The sequence below is a fragment of the Vigna angularis genome, chromosome 3, assembly GCF_016808095.1.
Source record: "Vigna angularis cultivar LongXiaoDou No.4 chromosome 3, ASM1680809v1, whole genome shotgun sequence".
NCBI lineage: Eukaryota > Viridiplantae > Streptophyta > Magnoliopsida > Fabales > Fabaceae > Vigna > Vigna angularis.
The window spans coordinates 24,883,266-24,908,670 of record NC_068972.1 but is presented as its reverse complement, the minus strand read 5'-3'; the positions used below and the strand labels follow the sequence as shown (position 1 = coordinate 24,908,670).

General features: G+C 34.9%; 3 protein-coding genes across 6 annotated transcripts; 2 read left to right on the top strand and 1 right to left on the bottom strand.

The window, feature by feature from the left end:
* Positions 1–1,363: 1,363 nt before the first annotated feature.
* On the top strand, positions 1,364–2,246 carry LOC108344966 (uncharacterized protein At5g01610). The gene has a single exon (XM_017583511.2). The coding sequence runs from the start codon at positions 1,473–1,475 to the stop codon at positions 1,983–1,985; it is 513 nt and encodes a 170-aa protein (XP_017439000.1). The 5' UTR covers positions 1,364–1,472; the 3' UTR covers positions 1,986–2,246.
* Positions 2,247–11,276: 9,030 nt separating this feature from the next.
* On the bottom strand, positions 11,277–12,359 carry LOC108344004 (uncharacterized mitochondrial protein AtMg00810-like). Its single transcript, XM_017582466.1, has one exon. It carries the CDS (start codon positions 12,357–12,359, stop codon positions 11,277–11,279), a length of 1,083 nt encoding a protein of 360 aa, XP_017437955.1.
* A 7,993-nt stretch (positions 12,360–20,352) lies between these two features.
* On the top strand, positions 20,353–21,545 carry LOC108345005 (uncharacterized). Of its 4 annotated transcripts, XM_052875346.1 has the most exons (4): positions 20,353–20,974; positions 21,084–21,116; positions 21,223–21,286; positions 21,423–21,545. In XM_052875346.1, exon 1 carries the CDS (start codon positions 20,420–20,422, stop codon positions 20,909–20,911), a length of 492 nt encoding a protein of 163 aa, XP_052731306.1. In that variant the 5' UTR covers positions 20,353–20,419; the 3' UTR covers positions 20,912–20,974; positions 21,084–21,116; positions 21,223–21,286; positions 21,423–21,545. The 4 variants fall into 4 exon arrangements, with proteins under 4 accessions (XP_052731306.1, XP_052731305.1, XP_052731304.1 ...); XM_052875345.1 differs by lacking the exon at positions 21,084–21,116; XM_052875344.1 differs by having other exon boundaries at positions 21,223–21,545.
* The last annotated feature ends 3,860 nt before the right edge of the window (positions 21,546–25,405 follow it).

Sequence of the window (25,405 nt, the reverse complement as noted above, 5' to 3'; positions counted from 1 at the left end):
CTCATAGATAAATCAACCACATAGATACATTAAGCCTTCTACCATACATCCATCTACAAAATCATACAACATTTTCATACATTTTCATACTTCAACCATCCATCATCTATCATACAATCTTAGGTTAAGGAAAGAAGAATCAATATGGACACCAAGCAAACCGAAGGATAGAAAGAAAAAACCCCACTACAACTAGGAAAGACCCTCACCACCACCATGACAACCATAGAAGGACAATAACGGGAGGTAAACTGTGAGAAAGAAGCACGACGTGAAAGAGAAGAGAGGAGACAAGATTGACGAACTTAGAGTACGAGAAGAGAGAAGGCTGGAGTGGTATAGGGTTTGGGATGAAATGCGAGAAATGAGAAAGAAAAGGTAAAAGTGGATGGTGTAGGGTTTGTGGGAATGAGTCAATTAAAAAGAAAACACACTAATTAAAAAGAAAACACATTAAATAAAATAGTTAAAGATTCTTTTTAACCGAAGCAAAGATGGAAAAATCATAAAAATTAGAAATAAAGACAGAGATGGTGAGGTTCAAGGAAAACTCTCTTATTGAAATGGATTAAGGTTCTTGGCCAATCTAAAGATGGATAATGAAAGCACACAAGAAAACATCATTTCACCCTCGTCAAACACTTATACAATCAAACTCAAGTTCATATTTAGGTGAAACAATTGCGATAAAGTCATGATTACAACTCAATCATTTATGATGAACACGTAATGCAAGAACAAATTACTGAACCAAAACCAAAAACTTTGTCACGTTTCCTCAACTTTCTCGTGTTACCATAAACGAAAGCAAACGATAGGGAATTCTCAAATTTTTCATGTCAAATCACCTCATCAAAACGTTCACTTTTGACACTAATCCATCATCTTCTGTCCCCTCCTAATTTTCACCTCAAACAAATTCCATATCAGGTATTAAACTTTGTCAAAAATGTGTTTAATATATGAAATATAAAGAATTGCCTGTTCGCGTCCTCGAGTGGAGACAAAGTTCTGTCACGTGCCCACGAGTAACTCGCATGCATAAAATAATGGTATTCCTTCAATGAGAAGTACTAGAAGTAAAATAATTGATGGATTTATTCATTAATTAATATTAGTAGATCCACAAAGAGAGCCAGAAAATTCAATATCAATAGAAGGCCTCAGCAAATAGTAAAGCAAAGCAGTAGGCCAATCACCATAAAGGGATACAAATGGACAATAAATGTTTCACCATAAATTAATATTTAATATTTAATTTTTTACTTAAAAAAATTATAAAAAAACACGCAAAATAAAAAACAAAGAAATCCCATACAAAGACTGGCATTTAAAATTTTTATAGTCATGATACTAATTGTATGAAAAAACTCACTTTTTAATCTTTTAATTATTAAGCTTTTGCTACCTAATAGTCTTCTTCTCTCTGTATCATATCTTCCAAAAGCAAGACAATTTTTTTTGGAAAGTGAATGTTCCATTGCAGTGAGAGTAGGCGCCTCAGGATGATGTCTTCTTCAATCAAATTCCTATGCATCGTGGTGGTGTGTTTGACAGCATCATGCGCGTTAAGCCAACCACAGAGGTTATCGGTGTACGATGTTCTTATGGAGTACGGATTCCCGGTGGGGCTTCTTCCGAAGGGAGCGATAGGGTATTCGCTGAACAGAGAAACAGGGCAGTTCGCAGTGTATTTTGAAGGAGCGTGCAGCTTCGTCATAGAGTCTTACACCCTCAACTACAAGTCCACCATCACAGGAGTGATCTCCAACGGTAGGCTCTACAATCTCAAGGGTGTGACCGTCAAGATCTTGCTCCTCTGGCTCAACATCGTTGAGGTCAGGCGTCAAGGTGAAGATATCTTCTTCTCTGTCGGCATAGCTTCCGCTGACTTTGGCGTCGAGAATTTCCTCGAGAGCCCCCAGTGCGGCTGTGGCTTTGATTGCAACAAACTTCCCCTAAACGGTGACGTTTCTTCAATTTAGTTACCCCTCTGTTATTCGATTGGATTATTCACCTCCTGCTTCCAAACTGTAGATCTATCTATCCATCTTTTTTTGTTGTCTTTTATACTTTTAAAATTAATAATTACTCTGCTTTTATCTGGGTGTTGTTTCCCCTCGCATGATTTTCTGCCTTGGGGCTTCCGCCCTTTCTGTTACCATTTGTCTCAGAATCCAAACAAATCTCTTTGTAATTGCTGCAACTCTTTCATTGGATATATCGTTTTTTTTTTGTCTTCTGAATCACAATGCCTTTATTAATATTGGCTGTTTAAGTTTGTAATTTGAACAAGTATGAAACATTACAATCATATTAGTATCAACCAATTACGTGTCGTGAACGTTTAAGTTTGTAAGACGTGTTGAATGTGGAGTGTAGTTTTGTGTTCATTTTAGTAGCTCTTTGGTTTGATTGTGAAGTCTATCGTGTTTTGGCATCTTTTAGAATTGGATCAACTACTAATAGTTAGATCATCGAATAACGGATTATAGAGCAATTTTCAATCTATGGTCCTAAGAGGGTATTATGTCGTGTGGTGATCTGATGTTGACATTAGTTGGGTAGATCTTAGTTGAAGATATTTGAGAGGGGATAGATTAGAAACATACACCCTCCTTAGCCTCTGAATCAACCAAAGCCTTAACTACTCGACTAATGGGTTATGGTATCAGCATAATACTAGTGTATGACTCCCACACACCACCAGTTTCAACACTCCAATAGAAAACTGGTATCAATTTTCAACCAAATACCCATTCCCCAGAACCAATTCTAGACAATTCATTATTTTTTATCTTCTTCTTAACCCAATCAGTCTCTGCCAAAATTACCAAAACATTAGCTTCTGCATATGATGTCTGTCCTTCAACCATACGACATCCCAGTTGGATTTCTTCGCAAAGGCTTGATTGACTACTAATTAGACAGCTACCCAGGTAAATTCAAAAAGCTTACATTATACTTCTTACCCGTTTCCTGGTAGAATCTAAGAGTATATGTCTATCAGAATTGGTGCTATGTTATGAGGAAGAACAGAATGTCTTTATCAAAAGAGATCGAGGTGCTAGTCTGGGAGTCAGAGTTTAGTTGCAATTCATTCATGAGGTCCAATTTGCATCATATTTACTTTATTTAATTTTTTTTATATTTTTTAGTTAACGTTGGATTTCAAATGTACTCTCTTAATGATAGAATATCTTAAGGGTGAGACTGAATATTTATAGGTAGTCTAACGCAGTCTCTTAGAATGTGGCACCATTAGTCCGACAACAGTTGATAGAGAAGACAATGTTAGGATCATAAAATTTGAAATTTAATTCAATCCTAAAGAACATTAAAAGGTGAGGTTTGTAAATTATTTATAAAACGATACATCTTGTGTGCTTGGGATTTCTGACAATCATTTCCGATGAGGATATGCTCCAATTCTCAGTTGCAATTGCTTCTGTAGACTTTGCGGTTAGTAATTTTTTATTGAATCCCATTTGTGGTTGTAGCGTTGACTGGTTCATGGGGTTGGTTGGCACTTGAGAGTCAATGCATAACTCAAGTGATATTGTACAGTCTTAGGTGGATCTAATCGGCACATGGTGCTTATCAAATACTTCGAAGGAGGATCATCGTGGTTGTGGCTATCGTTTGATGCATGTGTCGTATTAACCATCGCATATCGTTATTGTGATAACATTGCATTTAATACTCTCTGTCAACAACTTGGATAATAATTTTGGAAACAGAGGATTATGAACTGCTTTCTTTATCTAGAAGTTCCGTCAATTAAACATTAAACGAATAAATCCACATGTCACACGTTCATGAATGAATATGTGTGCTATGTTTTGAACAGTCATCAAAAGTTGGAAAGGAAACTAGTGAAATGGTTATTTGATAATCCAAAATAGTGTGGCAGATGATTTGGGAAGTTCAGAGTCAGTCAAAATAAACTTCAACCAAAGAACTTTGCAGGGACAAATACCAGTGTCCGATATTCAGTTTCGATAGATGAAGGATGATATAGATAAAGTGGCCATTTTTCTTTTTATTTCCATGAAATCAAGGACATGCCAAAGAAAACACCCAATATAGCTAGTTATTATGGACTTGTAAGAATTTAGCCAGCTATCTAATCCTTGTTTTCACAAACTGAGATATTGAAATAAGAACACAGGGTGAGTATTTAGCACTTTATTCAATTTAATTATGATTCAATTGACTTGGATTCTTGAGCGGAGTGATTAAAAAGAAATAACGGTTTATTAAGTATAAAATACTTCAAGTTTAATATTTCTAGTAATTATTTTACTGAGGTAATGACATCCATTATAATACACACTAATGATGCTTTTATTATAAAATATAGTAAAATTATAATATAAATAATCTTATTTTTATATATTTATATGTGGTTCGGTCTAGTCGTGGTTTATTAGGTTTGAAATTAAGGAACTTCTCACTCAATCCAATTCTAATTACTAAGTAAAACGTTAGAATTAATTAATGAGTTCAAGCTGTCGGTTAAGAATGCGGATGTAATATTTGCTTTTAATTTATCATTCTTACAGCATATTCAAGCTTCAAGATAATATTTTATAATTTTTCATACATGCACAAAAAAAAATTCAATTCAATTTTAATATGCAAGAAAAAAGATGTTAAAAGTTATCGTGATTTACCTTTACAAGATATATATTAAATTGTTTAATCATTCTTATCAAACTAATCAACTATATTTTCAAATTTTATTATCTACACAAGAAAATAAAAACACAATAACAAGATTTTAAACCTTATACAACCTTTCTTTATCTCTTAAAATGTTTGAGCCTAAATGTGAATGGGTGTCTGATATTGGATAAAAATAGGCATTAAGAAAAACATATACAAAGAAAAAAAGAACTAGAAACTTATTATTGTTTTAGGTTGAAACGGGTATATAATTTTTCATACGAGTTTTCTCATGAGTCATATGCTTCGAATATGTTCAGTATTTTCTTTCAGAAATAATATAAAAAGAAACATCTTCACCATGATCATAATATTTTATGTGATTTAGTCAATAAATGATTTTCAACAACTTAATAAATTGCTTTTTACAAATACAATTTTTTCTTAAATAATTAAAAAGATTTTGAAATTTTTCCTAATAGAATGTATAGAACTAATAGTTCTAATCTAATTAAACACATTTGAAAACTTAAAAGACCAATTTGTTAGTTTAAAAGATTTAATATAAATTAACCAATTAAAAATACGTAAGATCCATTTTAACATATTCCGAATAACTTAAAAAACATTTTAACACATTAAAAAAATTTAATCCATCAAAATAACAATTCTCATTTTAAGCTTAGTCAAACCTCTTAAAAAAGAACTTTCAACGTAATATACGTAAGATTTTCAACATAAAATACGTAAGATCGAAGATGAAAAGATAAATTTCAATATATTAAACGCAAAAAATTCAACTTCAAACCCAATATCAACCAAACAAACAATATCATTATCAACTTCCATTATCTTGCACATAATGGTTGGAAACATTAAAATCTTTAAGATTCAAAATCAACATAAAATTCAAATAATGGTGGGACTGAAAATCAGAGGAGAAAAATGTTATGGTAAGTAATCGAAGGGAAATTAGAGGTTATTCTGAAAGAAAAATATGGATATAATTGACTAGATGCAAGTGATATGAACACAAGGATTTTCTATATGACAATTCGATGGAGGATATTGCAAAATACTTTTAAGGGAATAAGAATTCAACATATGTGGTGTCAAAAGCCAAGTTTAGTCAAATAAGATACCATTGTTGGGATATTATTAAAAAGATTTTGTAAAAGCGGTAGATAACAAACATCTATAACAACCCGAATATTGTAATGCATTGTTGATTACACTTAGTAGGTAGAGAACTTCCCATATTTAAATGGGATCGCGATATTCTAATAACGCCAATTTGACAAAAATTTGACAATGTCACGTGTCAAGTTTTAATTGGTCGAATTTGAATGTTTTTTTAATTTAAAATTTGATTTGGAATGGGTTGAAGTTTGGATTCCGAAACTGCCCTCTTTGTTTTCGAACTTTATCTTCTCTCTTTATCACTGTCTTCTCTCTCCATTTTAGGGATTTGAATTTCATTTCAACTTCTCTCTTCATAGCAGTGTTCTCCCTCCTCCATTTTTAGGGTTTTGTTTTGTTTTGAACATCTCTCTCCTGCTTCCCTGTCATCATTGTTTTCCTTTGAATCTTTGTGGACATTGGGTTTGTTTCTTTGAGTTGTAGATTACGCTTGTCTCGTTCGGTGTTTCTGTGGACATTGAGTTTCTTTCTTTGAGTTAGAGATTACCCTTGTCTCGTTCGGTGTCGATTTGGTGGAAGTTGTTACCTTTTTTGTGCAATGGGTTCGTTCGGTGACAATGGTTCTTCGAACAAGGTATGAACTTTTTCGTGTCTTGGTATTCGTATTTTGGGGAGTGGATTTTGGTCTTCCATCTGTTCGTCATTTTTTTGGTGTGTCTTGCTTTTGGGTTGTCACTTACGTTGGTTATTTGTACCAACAAATATTAATTTTTTTTTGTAGTTGTTTGTTCGTCATCATTGAAAGACCAAGTTAAGGTGTTTCTGGGTTGAGAGGTGAGTTCCTGCACCATTGACACAGGACTGATGTTGTTGTAATCGATTACAGGGAGCTGGTAATCGCTTACCAGTAGAAAAATCTCCTTTTGTACCGAAAGTTGAAGAGTGCTACCCAGACGTGGGTTAACCACTCACGAGTAATATTTTGGATTCGTTATGACTATCTTTTGAAGGTTTTATGGATGGATCATTAATGGAACACTTCAAGTTGGAATACTTCAATATTAAACAAATATAAACGAAATAATGAAGGGTATTGAGTAATGAAAAATTATAACAATATTAAAAAGCACATACATTAATAAAAAACGTAATGACATTTCACGAAACAACAAGTTTTGAAATGAAAAGATACATAACAGTATACAATGAAATGTAATCTAAGAAGATGGTTGTCGATCAAATTGATTGCGGAAGTTAATAAGTTCTTCCTCTACGAGTTGTGCAAAAATTGTCATGAACTTGAACTACCTTGGTTCAAACACCTATAGAAGTTTTTTCCTCCACAATTGAATGGGCGGAAACTGTGTTTTGATACACTTGACACCATCAATGATGAGCAACATGTGTTTCATCCACAATTCAGTGGGCCAAACTGTGTTTTGAAGCACTTGATACCATCAATGATGAGCAAGGTGAGTCATCCATGCAAAAAAAATAGAAAAGATCACTTATAAGGACACAAAAACGACTTTGGAGAGCAGTGTTCATCTACTTGGGGAGTACAGTTGAAGTTTGTGTACAAATTACCCTTTTTCCTCTGGTAATCGATTACAAGACCCCTGTAATTGATTACCAGAGGAAAAAGGGTAATTTGTACAGAAACTTCAACTGTACTCCCCAGCTAGATGAACATTGCTCCCCATTCTCTATTTTTGTTGAATTTTTCCTTTTTTTCAGATGGGTGAGTGAGTTCAATGTTATTCGGTGAGCTCCCTGCACCAATAATGAGGTTAGGTCATTGATTTCTTCAAAATAAAAATGTCCATTTAGGTGGTTTTCTTCAATTGAGGTGAGGTGCATAACCCATGCTGTCAACTTTGACCTTTACTGACTATTTTAATCATAACTTTTTCACAGACCTCCAAATGATGTGATTCTTTTTTTATTAGAAAGTAGACTAAACAATCTTTCCAATGACTACTAATTTATAATTTTTGGACATCTGAGTAGGTGCATTTAATTCCTTAAAGTTAACGTTTTATATATTTCTACCACCTCTGACCTTTGCTAGTTGTTTTACTCATAACTTTCTCCACCGAACTCCAAATGAGTTGATTCTTGTTTTGTTGGAAATCTCTTTGAGTCTAGATTCCAACAAAACAAGAATCAAGTCATTTGGAGTTCGGTGGAGAAAGTTAAGAATAAAACAAGTAGCAAAGGTCAGAAAAATAGAGTTGGGGAGCAGTGTTCATCTACCTGGGGAGTACAGTTGAAGTTTGTGTATAAATTACCCTTTTTCCTTTGGTAATCAATTACAAGACCTCTGTAATCGATTACCAGATGAAAAAGGGTAATTTGTACAGAAACTTCAACTGTACTCCCCAGCTAGATGAACATTGCTCCCCATTCTCTATTTTTGTTGAATTTTTCCTTTTTTGAGATGGGTGAGTGAATTCAATGTTATTCGGTGAGCTCCCTGCACCAATAATGAGGTTAGGTCATTGATTTCTTCAAAATAAAAATGTCCATTTAGGTGGTTTTCTCCAATTGAGGTGAGGTGCATAACCCATGCTGTCAACGTTGACCTTTGCTGACTATTTTAATCATAACTTTTTCCACAGACCTCCAAATGATGTGATTCTTTTTTCTTTTAGAAAGTAGACTAAAAAAATCTTTCCAATGACTACTAATTTATAATTTTTGGACACCTCAGTAGGTGCAGTTAATTCCTTAAAGTTAACATTTTATATATTTCTACCACCTCTGACCTTTGCTGGTTGTTTTGCTCATAACTTTCTCCACCGAACTCCAAATAAGTTGATTCTTATTTTGTTGGAATGTAGACTCAAAGATCTTTCAAATGATTACTAACTCATAATTTTTAGACCACTTTAGTAGATGCAGTTAATTTCCCAAAAACAACGTTTTTCTAAGCTTCCCATCAATGATTAACAACATGAGACATCCATGCAAAAACTCGAAGAAATCACCCATAAGGACATAAAAATAACCCTGGGGAGTAGTGTTCATCTAGTTGGGGAGTACAGTTGAAGCGTTTGTACAAATGACCCTTTTTCCTCTGGTAATCGATTACAGGGGTCTTGTAATCGATTACTAGAGGAAAAAGGTTCATTTGTATAGAAACTTAAACTGTACTCCCCAGTTAGATAAACACTACTTCCCATAGTGGTTATTGCTCTTGTTTGTGACTTTTTGCATTTCTTGTGAATGGGTGACTGAGTTCCATGTGAATGGATGTGTTCCCTACACCAATGAATACATTAGGTCATTGAATATATGGCAAAAATGTGATGGATCTCATCTAGCTTATATGAAAGTGTGCGAATACAAAGTGTGCGAATACAAAATACCTTTGTATTAAAAAAGAAAAACACGCTGCAGAGAAAGTCACCAGCACACCCAACACCCAAAAGCACAACGACGACAGCGAAAAAACCTCTCCTTTCGAGAAAAGATGCCAAGGGTGGCCCCAAGCGAGACTTCCTCCCACGACTTCAATGACGCACAGAGACAAAGTACTTCCTGCAGAGAATAGGTGGACCCAAGCACCAACGAACAACGGTGAACAAAGATGACTTCGGTGGCGGAGCGAGAGTTTCGAATGGTGGACTGAGACTTTCGAATGGAGAATCCAAGCACCAACGAACAACGGCGAAGAAAGGGGACTTCGGTGGCGCCAGAGTTTCGAATGGATATCCTTGAGAGAGAGAGAGAGAGAGAGACATAGTTTCGTAAGAGATTGAGAGAGAGAATCGATAGAGATGAAGGCCACAGTTTCGTAAGAGATTGAGAGAGAGAGAGACTTTCGTAAGAGATGAAGGCACCAACAGGTTCAGCAATCTTCTTCTTCCAAAAATGCCCTCAAAAGCAAATCTCAACTTTTTTAAAAATTCATTTAAAACAACAAATGACATAACGACATGTGTCGTTGTCAAATTGTTGTCAAAATGGCGTTGTTGAAGAAACGTTTTCCATTTAAATGAATATAGGTCTATTTCGTTAGTGGGTAGCTTGTACAAAATAATGCCCAAATCTCTCTCAAACAAAATCAATAAGGTACTACATAAGATTATTGATTAAAAGAAAAAAAACAGTCCACTTTTATTAAGGGAGAGGTTTATTAGATAATGTAGTTGTTGTCAATAAAGCAGAATATAAAATTAGAAGAAAAAGATAGAGCGGGGTCATTATAAAGGTAGATAAAATTAGAAGGAAAAGATACAGTAGGATCGTTACAAACACCGCCAAACACCGCTTCCATCACCGAATACCGCTTCACACCTAGGGTTTATAGTTCGTCCTGCTGCTTCCACTGTTTCATTGCATCACCACCACAGTTTTGCTTCGAGGTCCATGGTTTCAGCACAAAAAGCCATGGTAGGATTGCATCATAGTTAATGGAAGCCCAATAGAGAAATTTATACAAACTAAAGGGTCAAGACAATAAGCTTCACACTAGTGTAGGAAAGACATTTTATGTCGGTTTTGAAACTTGCAAAGATACCACCACTAATATAAAAAGTTTCAACATTTTATGCCAGTTCTAAACACAATCAGCATAGAAAGTCTCATTCTCAAATTTTTCATGAAACCCTAATTCTACAATTATTTGTTACCTTCAAACCTTTAACACCACCACTGTCATTCATTACCTATTACACTTCATCTCCCTTTTCGTTGTTGTGTTTGACAAATGACATCATAAATCAATAGATACAAAAATAGCCAAGTACCTATATGTTGCTAGGTAACTAATTTCATAAATCATAATTTCTAACCTGGAAATCAAAAGAAGCATAACAAAGCGAAGGAGAGGGAGAAGACAACAATGAAGGATAATTGTGAAACCACTGCGATGAAGACTGAAACCTATGGAGTGCCCTTGAGATATTAGTGAGAAGGGCAAAAATGAGAAACCATAAAGTGAAAGGGGTAAAAGTGAAAAAGCAGGATTAAGTGACTAATCCTACGTAGCAAGAGAGAGAAAGCAAGGTTTAGAGTTTTCTAGAGAGAGAGAGGGAGCCGAGAGAAAGAAGCTCTGCTAGGGTTTGCTCTCTGCAAACGCAACTCAGAGATGAAGAAGATGATTATCAGAGTAGAGAGAAAAAACAGAGAATGCACACACAAGGTACTGAGTAAGTAAACTGTATATTCTGATTTTTCTGCTTTTATAGTAGTTGAAATACACTGAATCTGTTTTTCTGTTTTTGTTTATTCTAACACTCCTCCTAAACAAAAACCTTTAATCGAACAAAACATGATGTTTTTGAAGAAAAAACACTGTTTTCACCGATTGAATCGGTGAAATTTCTTCTCCTACGATTCTGAGCCTTTTGGACCGATTTTAATCAGTATAAACACTTCCTTTTTAGCATATGAGCACTTTCCACCGATTAAAATTGGAGAAAGCTCTTCCTAGGTCGATCTCCTCCTCTCCGGTAGAAACCCTAGGTTTTCGCCCTCCTTCTGGTGCGATCTTCACTGATCTCAGCTCGCACCATTCCAATCTGCTTTCTGAGTGACTGAAAGCGTTCACCTTTGAGCGCTTTGGTGAGTATATCTACTAGTTGGTCTTTGGATCTGTAGTGTATAACCTCCAGTCTCCCACTACTGACTTGTTTCTGATGTAGTGAAAACGGGTGCTTGCTCCTACCGTGAGACGCAGGATGCTTACCAAGATCTATGGCTGACTTGTTGTCAACAAGTAGCCTCACTCTCCCAATTAGCTCAACTTTTAACCCTTCTAATAGGAATCCCAGCCAAGTTGCTTGACAAGTAGCTTCACATGCAGCTATGTATTCTGCCTCACACGATGACAAGGCAACCACTGGTTCCTTTCTTGAACTCCAGGAAATTGGAGTTCCTCCCATGAAAAAGATATACCCAGCCGTGCTTTTTCTGTCTTCCTTATCACCACACCAATCTACATCTGAGTAAGAAGTGATTTGCACTTCTTCTCCAGTCTCTCCTCTTCTTAGTAGTATTCCATAGGAGTGAGTGCCCTGCAAGTATCTTAGAATGCGTTTGACAGCATTCAAGTGTGACATTCTGGGGCATTCCATGTACCTACTCACCACTCCAACACTGTAACTCAAGTCAGGTCTTGTGTTACAGAGGTATCTCAAACTCCCAACAATACTTCTGTAAGCTGTTGGATCTACAGCTTCTTCATCTGGCTTCTTCTCAAGTCTCAGTCCCACTTCAGCTGGGGTATTAGCAGCATTACAATGCACCATTTCAAACTTCTTTAGTAGATCTAGAACATATCTGGACTGGTGCATCACAATTCCACTCTCAGTCTCGGTAAATTCTATTCCAAGGAAATAGCTGAGCTTTCCCAAGTCACTCATTTCAAATTCACTCAACATTTGAAATTTGAATTCTGAAACCAGTTCCTCACAGCTCCCAGTGACTAATAGGTTATCAACATATAGGCATACTATTAGCTTCTCTGGTCTGCCATTGTGTTGGCAGCACTTCACATACAACCTGTGTTCTGAAACACACTTCTCAAAGCCAATGCTGCTCATGAACCCATCAATTCTCTGGTTCCAAGCTCTTGGAGCCTATTTAAGCCCATAAAGAGCCTTTCTCAGCCTGTACACCTTGTCCTGCTGCCCTTTAACCTCAAATCCCAATGGTTGTACAACATATACTTCCTCTTCGAGCCTTCCATTTAGGAAGGCTGACTTCACATCCAACCGGTGTAATGACCAGTGACATTTAGTAGCTAGTGACACCACCAACCTGATTGTCTCTACCCTGGCTACAGGAGCAAATACTTCTCCATAATCAACTCCAGCTTTTTGTAGAAAACCCTTAGCAACCAGCCTTGCCTTATGTCTTACAACCACACCTTGTGGGTTTATCTTTGACTTATAAACCCACTTTAATGCTATGGGCCTCTTGTTAGAGGGTAGATCAACCAACTCCCAGGTCTGATTCCTCTCTATAGAGTCAATCTCTTCCTGCATTTCCTTATACCACCTTTCATCTTTCACAGCTTCATCAAATTCAACTGGTTCAGCCTCTACTATTAAGGCAAAGTGAACAAAGTTGCCTTCTGATGTGAGTGTTGCCTCATAGGATAAGTCATAGTCTCTTAGATGTGCTGGTAGTTATGTAACTCTTGATGACCTTCTACTATTGTCATCCCTTCTGTCCTTCTCTATCTCCTCTCCAGCAGTAGCATCTTCCAGATTAATGGTTGATGGTTCCTGCTCACCTATTTCCCACTGCCATACTCCAGCCTCATCCACCACAACATCTCTGTTGATGCAAACTGTTCCTACTATAGGATCATACAGTTTGTAACCTCCAGTGGCATTGTAACCTACCAAAATCAGTGGCACTCCCTTGTCATCCAATTTCTTTCTCAATTGGTCAGGTACATGCTTATAGCATATAGAGCCAAAAAATTTCAGATGCTTAACATCTGGTTTCACCCTTGTCCATGCTTCCTCAGGTGTCAACCCATTCAGTCTCTTTGTTGGAGACAGATTCAGAACATATGTGGCTGTCAACACAGCCTCACCCCACAGGAAATTAGGCAGCCCTTTACTCTCAGCATGAATCTAACCATATTTAATATGGTTATGTTCTTCTTCTCTGCTGCCTCATTGTGCTGTGGTGTATAAGGAGGGGTAACTTCATGCACTATCCCTTCCTTTTCACACCACTCTTTAAACTCAGTGGAGGTATATTCTCCTCCTCCATCTGTCTACAACACTTTAATCTTCCTCTCACATTGTCTCTCAATAATAAACAGTAGAAAATACCTGCTGCCCCCAGGTGTTTCTACTTGTATAGGGCCACACACATCTGAATATACCACCCCTAATTTTTCTGTTGACTTCTGGGGTAAGATCTTCTAAAAACTGCCCTTGGTCTGCTTGCATTGGACACACTCTTTGCACACTGTTTCTGGAATTTCCACCTTAGGTAAGCCACTCAACATATTTTTCTGGCTTAATAGTGATAAATCCCTGAAATTTAGGTGTCCAAACCTGAGATGTCACAGCCATTCCTCTTTCTTTTCTGTTGTAGTGAAACATTGATGTTTTACTGCACTCATTACCACCCTAAAGGTCCTGTTTTGTGACAGCTGAGCCTGCACAATCATCTTCTTATGTTGATTGAAAATGCTGAGACATATGTTCTCCATTTTCATCACATATCCCTTCTGTAACAGTTGTCCCAAGCTCAGCAGATTCGTTTTCAGTCCTGGTACATACAGTACCTCTTCAATTATCACTTCTTTGCCCTCTGTATCTCTCAGAACAACTCTCCCAGACCCTTCTGCAGTCAGACTTTTGTCATCTGCAAACCGGATCTTCCCTTGTACAACTCCTTGCATCCTCACAAACCAGTCCTTCCTCCCTGTCATATTGGTGGAACAACCAGAATCCAAGTACCATGTTGTGCTCTCTGGCTGTTCCTCTCCAATGTTGGCCATCAACATCACAGCCTCCGAATCTGACTCATCCTCCTGGGCCAAATTAGCCCTCTTTTTTGGTTTGTTTTTAGCACCTTCCCCTTTCTAGCATTCTTTTGCATAATGCCCAAGTTTTTGACAATTATAGCATTTCACTTTCTTTTTGTCAAACTTCCAATCTCCACTAGCTTTCTGGTTTTTCACTGTCACAGATTCACTGGAATCTTCCCCTTGTTGTTCCTGTGGGTCTTTACCTTTCTTGTTGCCCTTACTCCATTTCTTGAACCCTTTTTCCCTTTAAATTGAGATCTGGCCTGTAGGGCCTGTTCTTGGCACTGCTTGCGCTCATTGATGCGATACTCATGAGCTTCTAATGAGTGCAGCAGGTCCTCAATCTCCATAGACTCCAGATTACGGGCTTCTTCAATAGCCACTACCACATGATCAAATTTGGGGGTTAGAGTTCTTAGGATTTTGTCAATAATGTACTCATCTGAAATTGCATGCTTGCATGCTCTCATTTTATTCACCAATTCTTGAACTTTATCAAAGTATTCTGCCACGGTTTCACCCTTATCCATGATCAGAACCTCAAACTGCCTCCTCAGTGCCTGTAATTTCACTTTCTTGTTTTTGTCTCCATCACCATACATCTTCACTAGAATGTCCCACACTTCCTTGGCAGTAGCAGCCTTAGAGATCTTGTTAAAGATCTTTGGGCTAACACATTGATACAACAAAAACCTGGCCTTGCTGTCCAGTTTCACTTGCAGTTTGTAACTTCTTTTCTCCTCTTCAGTGGGTCTTGCACCCAATTCAGGTAGCCCATCTTCTATCACTTCTGACACATCTTGGAAACCAAAAATTGCTTGCATCTTGATGCGCCAGTCATCAAATAACTTCCCATCAAACACAGGCAACGGCCCCTGTATTCCTTCAATGCCTGCCATCACTTTCTTGCTAGCTTCTTACAATTTCTTTGATTTACCCACACCCAAAGAAACCTTCTTTCTCCACTTCTGGATATACACAATTCCAATCACCAATCACACACCCACTGTACACGCACAGAACCTACGCTCTTGATACCATATTAGTGAGAAGGGCAAAAATGAGAAACCATAAAGTGAAAGAGGTAAAAGTGAGAAAGCAGGATTAAGTGACTAATCCTACGTAGCAAGAGAGAGAAAGCAAGGTTCAGAGTTTTCTAGAGAGAGAGGGAGCCGAGAGAATGAAGCTCTGCTAGGGTTTGCTCTCTGCAAACGCAACTCAGAGATGAAGAAGATGATTATCAGAGTAGAGAGAAAAAACAAAGAATGCACACACAAGGTACTGAGTAAGTAAACTGTATATTCTGATTTTTCTGCTTTTATAGTAGTTGAAATACACTGAATCTGTTTTTCTGTTTTTGTTTATTCTAACATGAGATAGGAAAGACTCAAGCCTTAAACTCAATTTGTGAGAGCGATTGTGAGAACACTAAGGGTCTGCGAGAGTGAGAATGACACTAGTGAGAGTGACCTTTGCAAGAACAAAAGCGGCCACTAGAGAGAGGGAGAAGACGAGACCCACAAGCAAGAGGAAAAGTAATGAGTGAGGAGAATAGAACAAGTAGAACAGGGAAATGCAACATAAGGGGGAGAAGAGGGAATATGAAAATTAAATATTGTAGGTTGATTACAGCGAAAAACTAACATAATGTCTGTTTTTAAAATTTAAAATAATATATTCACCCACTTTCTATGTTGGTTCTAGATATAAATCACATATAAAATATTTTAATTCATTAGGAAATTATAACCACACCCACTTTCTATGTCGATTCTAGCGGTCTTTTACCAGTTTTCTATGTCGATTCTAGTGATAATTGACATACATTTTTTTATTATATTTACAATTCAATCTTTGCATCACTTATTATGTCAAGTAAATTATAACCGACATAATATATATAAAAATTTATTTGTGCACTAGTTGTCATTTTTATTCTTAATTCTGGAAGAAGGTTTAGCTAGAGAAGTCAGGCAAGCAACTCAAAAAATAAACTATAAAGGATAAAGGTTGGAAAGAATAAAATAGGGTGAATATGCCATACTTTGTTGATGATAATTTTTTTTTGTGTCAAATTGATATTCACAATATAATGACTATTAAGAGCATCCTTCGAATCTTTGAAATAGCATCAGGGTTGACGGTAAACATTTATAAATCTTAATTGGGAGGAGTTGGGGTAAATCAATACACATTAGAAAGATTCTCAATTACACTAAATTGCATCAAAATGTCTATTCCGTTCATATATTTAGGCATGCCAGTGGGGGAAATAATAGGAAGAGTGATTTTTGGAATGGTGTGATAAGTAAGATTAGAAAGAAACTTGCTAAATGGAGAAGAAAGTATCTATCCTTTGCTAGCATAATCATTCTTTTAAAATCAATCATTACAACCTTCCATTGTTTTACTTATGCCATCAAAAGTTAGGGATGAAATTAATAGAATTCAAAGGGAATTTGTATGGAGTTGGGGATATAGTTGTAGGAAAATTGCATGGGTAAGTTGGGAAGATATGTGTAAATATAAAGAAGAAGGTGACCTAGGAATTAGAGTTTTAGAATCTTTTAACATAGCTTTATTAGGAAGATGGAGATGATGATTGGAAAAATGATAAACATAGCTTGTGGAAAGATAGATGGCAAAGAGAAATAAGAATAGTTCTTGGAGAAACTTTAAATCTACACGTAAAAGTAATTATGAATCCATGTGGTGGAGAGAGTTAAGGAAATCATGTAAAAAGGAACAAAGAGAAAATTAGGTTGATAATAATGTTTTTTGGTTTAGGGGAAGAGGAAATAAGTGTTTTACCAATCGGTACCGATTTTGCACAACAGAGTTAAAACGAAATCGATGGTTAAGAGCGGAAAAGCGTGTTCGATCAATAAAATGGTTCCTTTTAATTTTCTTGCAAAACTTTTATCGAACAGTTGATGTGCTAAAAGTTTAAAGAGTGTAGGGAAGAGAAAAATCACACAAATGATTTTTATTTTGGTTCGAATTAAAAGATTTTACATCCAGTCGTTAATCACTATAACGAATGATTAACTTTTTCACTAAAATCAGTTTAACAATTACAATAAGATAAATAGAAATTAAGAACAACAAAAACCTTTCGTTCGAAAAACGAACAAAATAACCTTCCTTCGACAAACGAACCGGAAGAGACAACCCTGCCAACTTGAAGAGAATCGCTCCGACCTTTGACACATAAAGCGCGAGCTTCTCCTATTCACAAGACTTTACAAGAGTAAACACTATCACTTGAGAACTTCCTCAAACAAACTGTATTCTCAAATGGCATAGATCCCTTTTCACTCTCAGAGAGCTTCCCTTAGGCACATAGCTCTAATACTCTCAAAATGAAAAGATACTTCCTAAGAGTTGTGGAAAACACTATTTATAGCCTAAGGTTCGTGCAAGGTCAGAAATTGAAAAGACATCTCCTAACTGCCACAAATAATCTATTATCATAAGTGATAATCGATTATTTGTGTCTATTATGGGGTTTTCAAAAAGTGATAATCGATTATTCTGAGGGATAATCGATTATTTGCGCGACTTGGACAATGTTAAATCAGACAATGATAATCGATTATTCTGAGCAATAATCAATTATTATACAAAATAATCGATTATCTGCACAAGGATTCTCTAAACAGGAAAACTTCTAAGTGTTCTTTCATCAACAAAGTAATTCCTATACAATTAATTCTACAAAATGCTTTTAAATAAATACAACAAAAGTCTTCACGTTCTTCATCTTGTATAGCATCATCAAAATCATAATATCTTTAAGACACCAATGCTCCTCATTGGTAACAATCTCACCCCTTTTTGATGATGATAAAAAATCCCTTGTTTAAAAGCATTTCTAATTTCCTGCACAGATTTCAGACTTACAAATATATAAACATGTTAGTAATAACTTCACTAATTAGAAGTTTTCTCCCTCTTTTTGATCATAAGCAAAAAGTAAATAACTGCACTAATTATTCTAAGGGATAATCAATTATTTGTGCAACTTGGACAATATTAAATTAGACAGTGATAATCGATTATTCTGAGCAATAATCGATTATTATACCAAATAATCGATTATCTGTGCAAAGACTCTTTAAACAGGAAAACTTTTAAGTGTTCTTACATCAACAAAGTAATTCCTATACAATTAATTCTACAAAATGCTTTTAAATAAATACAACAAAATTCTTCACGTTCTTCATCTTGTAGCATCATCAAAACCATAATATATTCAAGACACCAATGCTCCTCATTGGTAACAATAAGATCTTGTTTTAGGAAGATAAATGGCTTAACTAGGTTTCCTTCTAAAAAAGTATCAAAGGTTTTATGCAAATTCTTTTTCCAAGGATGCAACAATAGGAGAAAGGGGTTTTGCAACAATGGGTCTTTGGAATGGGGAAGAGAATGGTTCAAATAGGAGATATCAAAGGTTGATATTTTAATGAATGAGTTAGGCAAGAGTTTAATAGATATAATGAAGGAAGACGAGTGAGTTTGGAAGGATAGTAAAACTAACATTTACATATTGAAATCAACATATAATAAAATTAGAAAATGAACTATAAGGGAAGATACAAATCAATATGAACAATTTTGGAATATCAAAGCATCACCAAAGGCTTTACATTTTTCTAGGAAAGTATTGTTAAACAAATTGTAACTTGTGAAAATCTAACCAAAAAACGAGTGGATGTCGTAAGTTGAGAATGTGTCATGTGTTGGAAGGGCGAGGAAATAGTTCAACACCTATTCTCTAATTGTTCTTTAACTATATATCAATACGGAAAATTTGAAACATGTGTGACAAATGGTTGGGAATTATCACAACACATCACAATGTAGCAAAAAAATCACTTCCAACAATTTAGGGCTAACCAATAAAAGTATCAATTTGTGAAAGTGTATCTGAATTGCTATAGTTTGGACAATATGGATGCATAAAAGTAACATCACTTTTATCATGCCCAATAGTCTCACATCAATTAAGAGTCGTAGTAAAAAACATTTTAAATACTTTATTTTTCTACCCTTAGAAGTGCATTTTAAAAAATAAAATTGTGATGGAGCCTAGGTTCCACAGTAGAAAATACCTCAAGACAATTATTGTGACCTTTTAGAGAAACCCCTCATTAATAGTCTATCGTCACTAATAAAGCTATCATTTACTTGGTAAGAGAGTCGGCCCAAATCCACTCACATGGTTAAAGGTGACCATTTACAACTCAACCCATCTACAAAACCTAAAATTAAGCCACAACTCACTAGTCATAATTGCAATAAACACTTCTCACATGAAAATCAAACTTATGAAATTGGAGTTTTATATACATACTTAGCCCAACAAAGTCATATAACCCGACTATGATCATTCAACTTTATTAACCTAAAGTGATTAAGAAATATTCTAAAATATATTTATTGATGCACATATTCATATATTATTACACTAAATATCTATAATATGATTAGATATCATATATCGTAATATTTCTTAATATTATATATTTACAAAAAGTATTTAATAAAAATTATTATATCTTTTAATATTATTAATTTATCCCATAAATTATATTACCCAAAATTCTATAAATAGTATAAATACACGTTGTATTTCAATATATACATATATACTTCCTCATAATTATTCTCTCCTCCTCAAAATATTCAAGCTCACTTCAAAATTCTTTAATCCACTTAAATTTTACCGGATGTCCGAAGGACCAAATCAAGATCCAGATATGTTTTGAGAAAAGTGTGCAAAAGGGGGTCTCTGAGTTCATCGCTCTAGATCTCGGTGGTGATTCGGTGTAGCAGGTGAATACTGTTACAATATTGTTAGCAAAATTAATAAAATATAGAAAAGGGTTCGAGATTCGTGCCGGAATAAAGGCCAGGCAATCAGTATCATCATCTTCAACCATCCAATATAAAAAGTCACGTGGCGTATCCAACGGTTCTCCCTTGTCATTAAAAAACGCCGACGTTTCGTTGATTCCCTAATCGCAGGAGATACAAAATCATGGTGCTAGAGTCTCCAAATGAATTAACCAAATCTCAATCCAATTCCAAGAACTGAGTATGTCTTTCAGCGCCCTCCTCCTCCTTCTCCTCTTCTCGCCGACGATCGGCGCCGTCACCGGCGCACCAACGGCGTACGAGATGCTGGAGAGATTTCACTTTCCGGAGGGCCTTCTTCCGAAAGGAGTGATCGGCTACGAACTGGACCCGTCCAGCGGTAAATTCCGCGCCGATCTGAACGGTTCGTGCAGTTTCTCCCTCGAAGGTTCTTACCAGTTGAATTACCAGAAAACCATCACGGGCTACATATCCGACGGCAGGCTAACAGAACTGCACGGGATAAGTGTGAAGGTCCTCTTCTTCTGGCTCAACATTCTCAACGTCGTTCGCGTCGGCGACGACATCGATTTCTCCGTCGGCGTCGCTTCCGCTTCATTTTCCCTTGATAACTTCTTCGTCTCCCCGCAGTGCGGTTGCGGCTTGGATTGCGGTGATCTTCGACTAAGGAAACTGAAATTGGGAAAAGAAAACCCCTCCCTTTCCTCTGTATAGAAATTCAATTCAATTTGCCTTGAATTATGATCATTTGTGGACGCTGGTATTGTAGTATTACGTGTATGTATCTTGTCTCAAATGCTGGATTTATTATTTTAGATATATATTATTATTATTATATTACATGTCATGTTCAGTATCACTGATTTCGATTTTCATGACGCCGAAGGACATTAGCCATGAGTAATCAAGATACTCTACAGTTATGTGAAAACTGCATCAATCTGGTCCTTTAAATTTCTTAGTTTAATAAATTGAAAAGGATAGATTAAGAACTGTAAGTTATGTTGTTTGTGCTGAAACTGCAGGGATGACATTTCTAATGTTTGTGCATGAGAGGGTGGTCGTGGAATGCTTGAGCCGATTGTAGAGGTATTTAACTTCTGTAGCTTCTTTTTCGTTTTCTGTCCATTTGGTTCAAATTGTTGCAGAGGATGATATAGGGACACTTGTTTCTGTGATGATCAATAATGCTGATATTCTGTCTTGGCTTTTTGTTATCACAAAGGCCACTAGGGTTTTCTGTCTAGTCATGGATGTTGGAATGGTGATGGTATTATTGCTGATTATTCCTGAATGTGGGAGTAACACTTTGAGACCATGGGGTGTGTCCTCATTGGATTTTTGTCTCCGATTTTGTTTTTTTTCTGTCTTTGGCTTCTACATTATTTATTACCCACCCATTGCTGCAAGTGCTTCTTATGCACTAAGACCATCTTTATTAAAATACAACTTTGCATACAAAGAACAAACCATTGTGTCACTAAAGAACAAATCTCAACAACATAAGAATAGAACATTACTCAGTCAAGAACAGATCTCAACAACCCAATAATAATGCAACTTTATCAGCCAAAATCAACAAATTAAAACAAAACAAAAAAAATACAAATGAGCAGATCTCGAATCGTTGGACCTGGTCTTCTACGAGAGATCTACTTCTTCGTGGACGGTGCTCTTCCTAATGTTGGGTGGTGGTGAGCGGCACCAAGGGTTTAAGGCAAAGGGAACACTGCTAGGTGGCAACGACCAAAGCAGTGAGCGACAGTGAGTATGAGTGAGAAAGGAAAGGGACAAATGAAAAAAAAAAGCGAGAAAGGGGGAAAATAACTTGGGTGAGTGAGGGAGAAACATGGAGCCCATAATGCTATTAGGAGATTTTGGGATGGAGCTTCGAGAATGAGAAAGAAGGGAGCAGGAGATATTCGAAACCTGTTTACGATTTTCATCTCAATTTTATTTTGAAGTAACAACTCCTCGCTACAATTAACGATAAATGTGCATTGAACCGTAAGTAGAACAACATATAATAATAATAATTATATGAGGTATTATTTACATGAGGTATTTATTCAGAATTGGTCACATTAGTTAACACCATCCCATTGCTACAGGTGGGCAAACGAAAATTATTTGCAAAACACAAAAGTCAGACAACATAGATTTTAAAAAAGCATTTTGTTTGCTCCATTCTTGTAAGTGGTCCATCATGTGCTTGAAATATGGATATATGAAAGATATAATGTTGACATTCATTATCTAGATAACATGATTGTTCAACATACATACAATGGGTGCAGTTATGTAAATAGGTAGATTCTAAAATTATTATTGCTTGAGCCGTATAAAAGAGGATACTTGAAGAAGTCGTGTCTAATACACACTATTTCTCTCTGCATGTTAGATTGATTTGAAGTCATATTAAGGAATAACGATTTTTAATTTTATTTTTCTTGTCATAAAAAGTAGTGTGGGAAGACGATTTCAGTTAAACTGTGTTTATATAAAGATGACTTTCAATTTAGATATAAAATTCAAAGTTGTGACTTCGGTTGAAATATGAGAAGAATTTGTATTCTCAAAGCACTGACTTTCAATTTGATGTGGTGAAAATAGGGAAATCATGTCCCTAGAGCACGACTTTAACGGTTTGACACATATGTTTTTATATTATTAATATTTTTGTATTATTATTATTATTAACACACACACACATATATATATATATATATATTATTAGTACTAATAATTTTTTTTATTATTATTATTTCTTTGGAAAATGTTTCACTAAGTCTCAATGACGGTCATTTGAAAATCAATTTTATTTCTTTTTCTAATATATATAACTAACACAAATTACATAATTAAAGTAAAAATTTATTTTTATTTAATTCTAAATCTCAATAAAAATCATTACTTTACAATCATAAAATTTATTGAAAAAATAAACATAAAATTAAAAGATTATTCCCAACCATCTTTAAATATTGACCACTCTATAATGTATATTTTTCAACATTGACTTCTGTGAGACTTAATAAAGTAAAAACCGTAATTTTGAAAATAAACAGTGTTTAAAATCACAAAATATATGAAAATTTTTTCCAAAAATACTTTCTTTCATTATAAATAAAACATATAAAAGCTTTTCACAATAGACTTCTGAAAAAAAGAAAAAAAAGTAGATCACAAATGGACAAACTTAAAAATCTTGTCTTTTCTCATAAAGTCATTTTAAGATTACTTCACACATTCATTATTCCTAAATTTTGATAATTGAAAACCACCTATGAGTAATTTTTAAAACACAAACAAGGTCTTAATTTGTAGTTCTCATTCTAGAGACATTTAATCTCTTACCACACTTAAAAATCAAATATCAAACACTAGTCAATATATTTTTTGTTTAAGACATTTGTCCTCTCACTTGACTCTCACAAATAAGCCTCAGTTAATAAAGTTCTCAGTCCAAAACATCTTTCCTCCAGTATCAGATAAATTTTATTACTAAGAGAAACATTTTTTATTTATAATTATAATTTCAATTTATACAAATTAATTACTCTAGTTTATATATAATAAATTAAATTTGAATATTGAAAAGATATATATAAAAAAATGAAGAAATTTGAATGAATATTTAGCATTATAGAGAAAAAAGTTATTGATATCATATCCTATATGGCAATGTAAAACTCAGAAAATGATATTTAATGTTCTAATAATAAACGAAAAACGTGTCACGGAATACAGAAGGGCTTAGCAAATAGCAGAAACAAAGTCTGTAATAGTAACTTTGTTATGTTTTCATTATATTTGCCAGGACAATGCCACTGCTAAATGTGGAATTGAGCAGCACAGATTGTGAAAAATGTTCCAAGAAAAGTGAAAAACTCATTCGATTTCTACACCCCAAATTCTCCTAGTAGATTTTGCTAGTGAACTCTCCGGAGAATACATTAGGATCAAGTGGAACATAAACTCTGCTTGAGTGAGAGCTCATAAAAGCCACCCTGAAAATAAATCCATGATCATTTGCCCTGTGAAAAGGTGACTTCGGAATACACAATTCGGAAGGTTTCCAGAATAAGTTTTTTGGAATTTCTGGGACAGCACTTTTAGAAGGAAATTTTGAGAACAAAAATTTATGTAACACAATTTTCATAATGTTATTTTTGAAACAAAATTTTTGGAATGTATGAAATGTGTTCTGAAATAAATTTTTTGAATGAAATTTTTGATAAAAACATTTCAAAATTCATAAAATGTTTTTTGAAATAATAACACAAATACCTTTAATACTCATTAGTCTTCTTTACAATTTTTTGTGTTTTGGAAGATTTTAGTATTAATTTTCTTTAACCTATTTTGACTAGATTTCTTATAGTTTGAACTGATTTATCATCCTGTTCAAAATTAAAATCTTCTTTCTTATAAAATATATTATTTTATTTAGAGACTATTTTCAATTTCTCGACCAAATGAGCTTTCTTAGATGTCAAAAAATTAAGATATACCTTAGAACTACAATGAGGTGAGTCTAAGTGTTGTAAACTATCGAAAATATGAATAACATCATCAAAGAAGATATATCAGTTAAGGAATTAGAACTGATCGACAGACCACCTTCCCTAGAAACATCTATATTCTTAATACTAGAAAATCAATGTACAACACAAACATGTTAGAATTTATGAATTACAGATCAATAATTAAGAGCAATAAACCTTTTTTAAATAGAGCATTTCCTAATTCCTTATATATATAGAATAGGAAACAGAAGCCTACTTGAAAGATTAACTATTGAGAACAATTAGTAATCAACCTTTAATTGGTCTCTGATCTTCCCTCTATAGAGTATCTTAGGTTCTCTTTGTATTTTTTCCTCTGATAAGGATGAGGATAAAGAAGTAGGAAATATGAGTGTGCTCACAAATGAGACCATGACCCCCTTATGTAACCCTTGACAGTTACTTTTCCTAAGTTTCAATAATTATAATTTGGTTTCTTCAACAAATTAAAATTATTGTTGGTCTCTACACAATAAACCTTTCATGACATATTTGCCCTTGGCCATATTTACTTAATTAGATCACTTTATAAAGTTGGCTAATAAAATATAACGATCCTAACACATTTATTGATTTTCTTATATATATATATATATATATATATATATATATATATATATATATATATATATATATATAT

Excerpts from the sequence above, each read along its gene's own strand:
- LOC108344004 (XM_017582466.1), bottom strand. The coding sequence starts at position 12,359 with ATGAGCAGCATTGGCTTTGAGAAGTGTGTTTCAGAACACAGGTTGTAT.
- LOC108344966 (XM_017583511.2), top strand. The coding sequence starts at position 1,473 with ATGTTCCATTGCAGTGAGAGTAGGCGCCTCAGGATGATGTCTTCTTCA.
- LOC108345005 (XM_052875345.1), top strand. The coding sequence starts at position 20,420 with ATGTCTTTCAGCGCCCTCCTCCTCCTTCTCCTCTTCTCGCCGACGATC.